Below are 1,891 nucleotides of genomic sequence, written 5' to 3'. Positions count from 1 at the left end.
GATCAATCAGACATCAAATCAAGGATGGCAACAGGCCAAGGAAACCTTTTCCAGCCCACATATCCCCAACTAAGGATTACTGTAAAATTATGTGGGGCTTTTCTTCTACTGTTTTCTTTTCAATTTGGCTTTTCCAAAAAATACTGCTTAAGTTTAACAGGAGTTGACATTTCTGGCAAAAGGAAAACAAGCCAAACAAACAAAAAACCTCACCAGCACAAAGCCTCGAAAAGTAATTCTAAAAAGGAAAAAAAAATAAAACCAGTGGAAATTGTAAAGGCACTATCAGAAACATTCACCAGTCACTTGACAATACACAGACCCTTTTTCTTTTTTTTTTTTTTTTTCCTTCTTTGGTTTACTTTGCAGCTTCTCCTCTGGACTCATAAATAAGAAATCAATAGGATTAACAGAAGACGCTACCAAAGAAAGTGACCAACTAGGACGGTCTGTCTGACCGGCAGAGACATCTCCAGTGCAGTACAAGGGCAGAAGAGAAAAAGGTAAAAGTTGGGCAAAGAAACCAGTTCTGGGCTTGGATCTTCAACTAACACTGCAGAGCCTCCAAATCACTTTGTCCCTGCCACTTCATTCACAGCGTACCATATTTTTGTACATATCCTCTCTCTTTTTTTATAGGAAAGAAAAATTAAATAAAAAGAATATTTTCCCTGGCTTTCACGTGTAAGGGAAGGGGATGTGGAAGAATGAAGACTACAAGGGAAACAAGCAAAGTAGGTGCCAAAGTACGGGCTGGAAATAACCAAAATTCGCCTCCTGCTTCCCCCAGCCCCGGAGTGACACCGACCATACGAGCCCGAGCAGTGTGTGCCCGCACACACCCGCCTGCCCCTCGCACAGGGTTACCCCCAGAACCGAGCCGGGCGACGGCAGAGTTCGGAATAAATCAAAGTGGGCACCAAAAGTGGGGAACGGGCTTTCATGCGCCCCCCACCCCAAAGAAAAAAAAAAAAAAATAAAATCCCCCCCCAAAACCCCCAGCCCCGGCGCTGTGCCTCCAGCCCGGGAGTTGCTCGGCAGAGCCCTCGGCAGCGGGGCAGGAGCGGGGCGCGGAGCGGCGGCGGAGCCCGCCGGGAGCCGGTTATGAAAGAGACCGAGGGAAGCGAGAGGAGAAGCCAGCGGCCGCGGAGGGAAGGGAAGGGAAGGCAGGGAAGGAAGGGAAGCGGCTCTCGTACCTGCTGCGCGCCGGGGCGCTTGCTGCTTCCTCCTCGGCATGCTGGGCTCCTGCGGGCGCCGGCGGGGGGGGGCAGCCGGGGCGCGGGGGTGGGAAGAGTTGCCTCAGCCCCAGAGATCCGGTGAGCTGCTCCAGCCTCGGCGCGAGGGCTGGGTCGGGGATATATTTTTTGTTGCTGTGCATACACGATGCCGAGTAGGAGGAGGAGGCGGCGGCGGCGGAGGAGGAGGAGGCGGCACAGAGGAGAGGACAGCCCTGCTGCTGCTGCTGCTGCTGGCAGAAGAGGGGGGAAGTTTGACAAATCGCCCCGGAGGAAGGAGGAGGGGAAGCCCCCCGAAGAGGTGTGCGGGCGGGAGGGCTGGGGAGAGCCCGCAGTCCCCCCCACCCCGCCCTGCGCCCCCGGTGCCTGGCCGGGCTGGGAGATCACGGCATAAAGACAGGGGATCTCTTGGCCGGAGCCGGCGGAGCCTCAGCCTGCGCTCTCCACTCCCGGCTCGGCGCTGGAGCGGCGGCGGCGGCGGCGGCAACAGGCGAAGCTTGAAGGGAAACGAGATGATCGCGGTGTCACTCAAACTGGTCCGCCGAGGGGGAGCGGGGCACCGCCGCCGCCCGCCCCGGGCCGCGCCTTCACTCAGCGCGCATCGCCCGCCGGACCGGGCGCGGGGGCGGGCAGGGGTCTGCCCCGCCGGCCGGGGC

At 57.4% G+C, this 1,891-nt stretch overlaps 1 protein-coding gene across 1 annotated transcript in view; it reads right to left on the bottom strand.

Annotated features, from left to right (window-relative positions):
• The window catches only part of TSHZ3 (teashirt zinc finger homeobox 3), a 63,456-nt gene extending 62,046 nt beyond the window's left edge, over positions 1-1,410 (bottom strand). Inside the window, exon 1 of the mRNA XM_053987805.1 lies at positions 1,197-1,410. Coding sequence (XP_053843780.1) covers positions 1,197-1,236 — 40 coding nt within the window. The 5' untranslated portion in view covers positions 1,237-1,410. The remainder of the gene's footprint in view (positions 1-1,196) is intronic.
• Positions 1,411-1,891: the final 481 nt, after the last annotated feature.

The sequence above is a fragment of the Vidua macroura genome, chromosome 11 (assembly GCF_024509145.1).
Source record: "Vidua macroura isolate BioBank_ID:100142 chromosome 11, ASM2450914v1, whole genome shotgun sequence".
Classification (NCBI taxonomy): Eukaryota; Metazoa; Chordata; class Aves; order Passeriformes; family Viduidae; genus Vidua; species Vidua macroura.
This window is presented reverse-complemented; position numbering and strand designations above follow the sequence as displayed.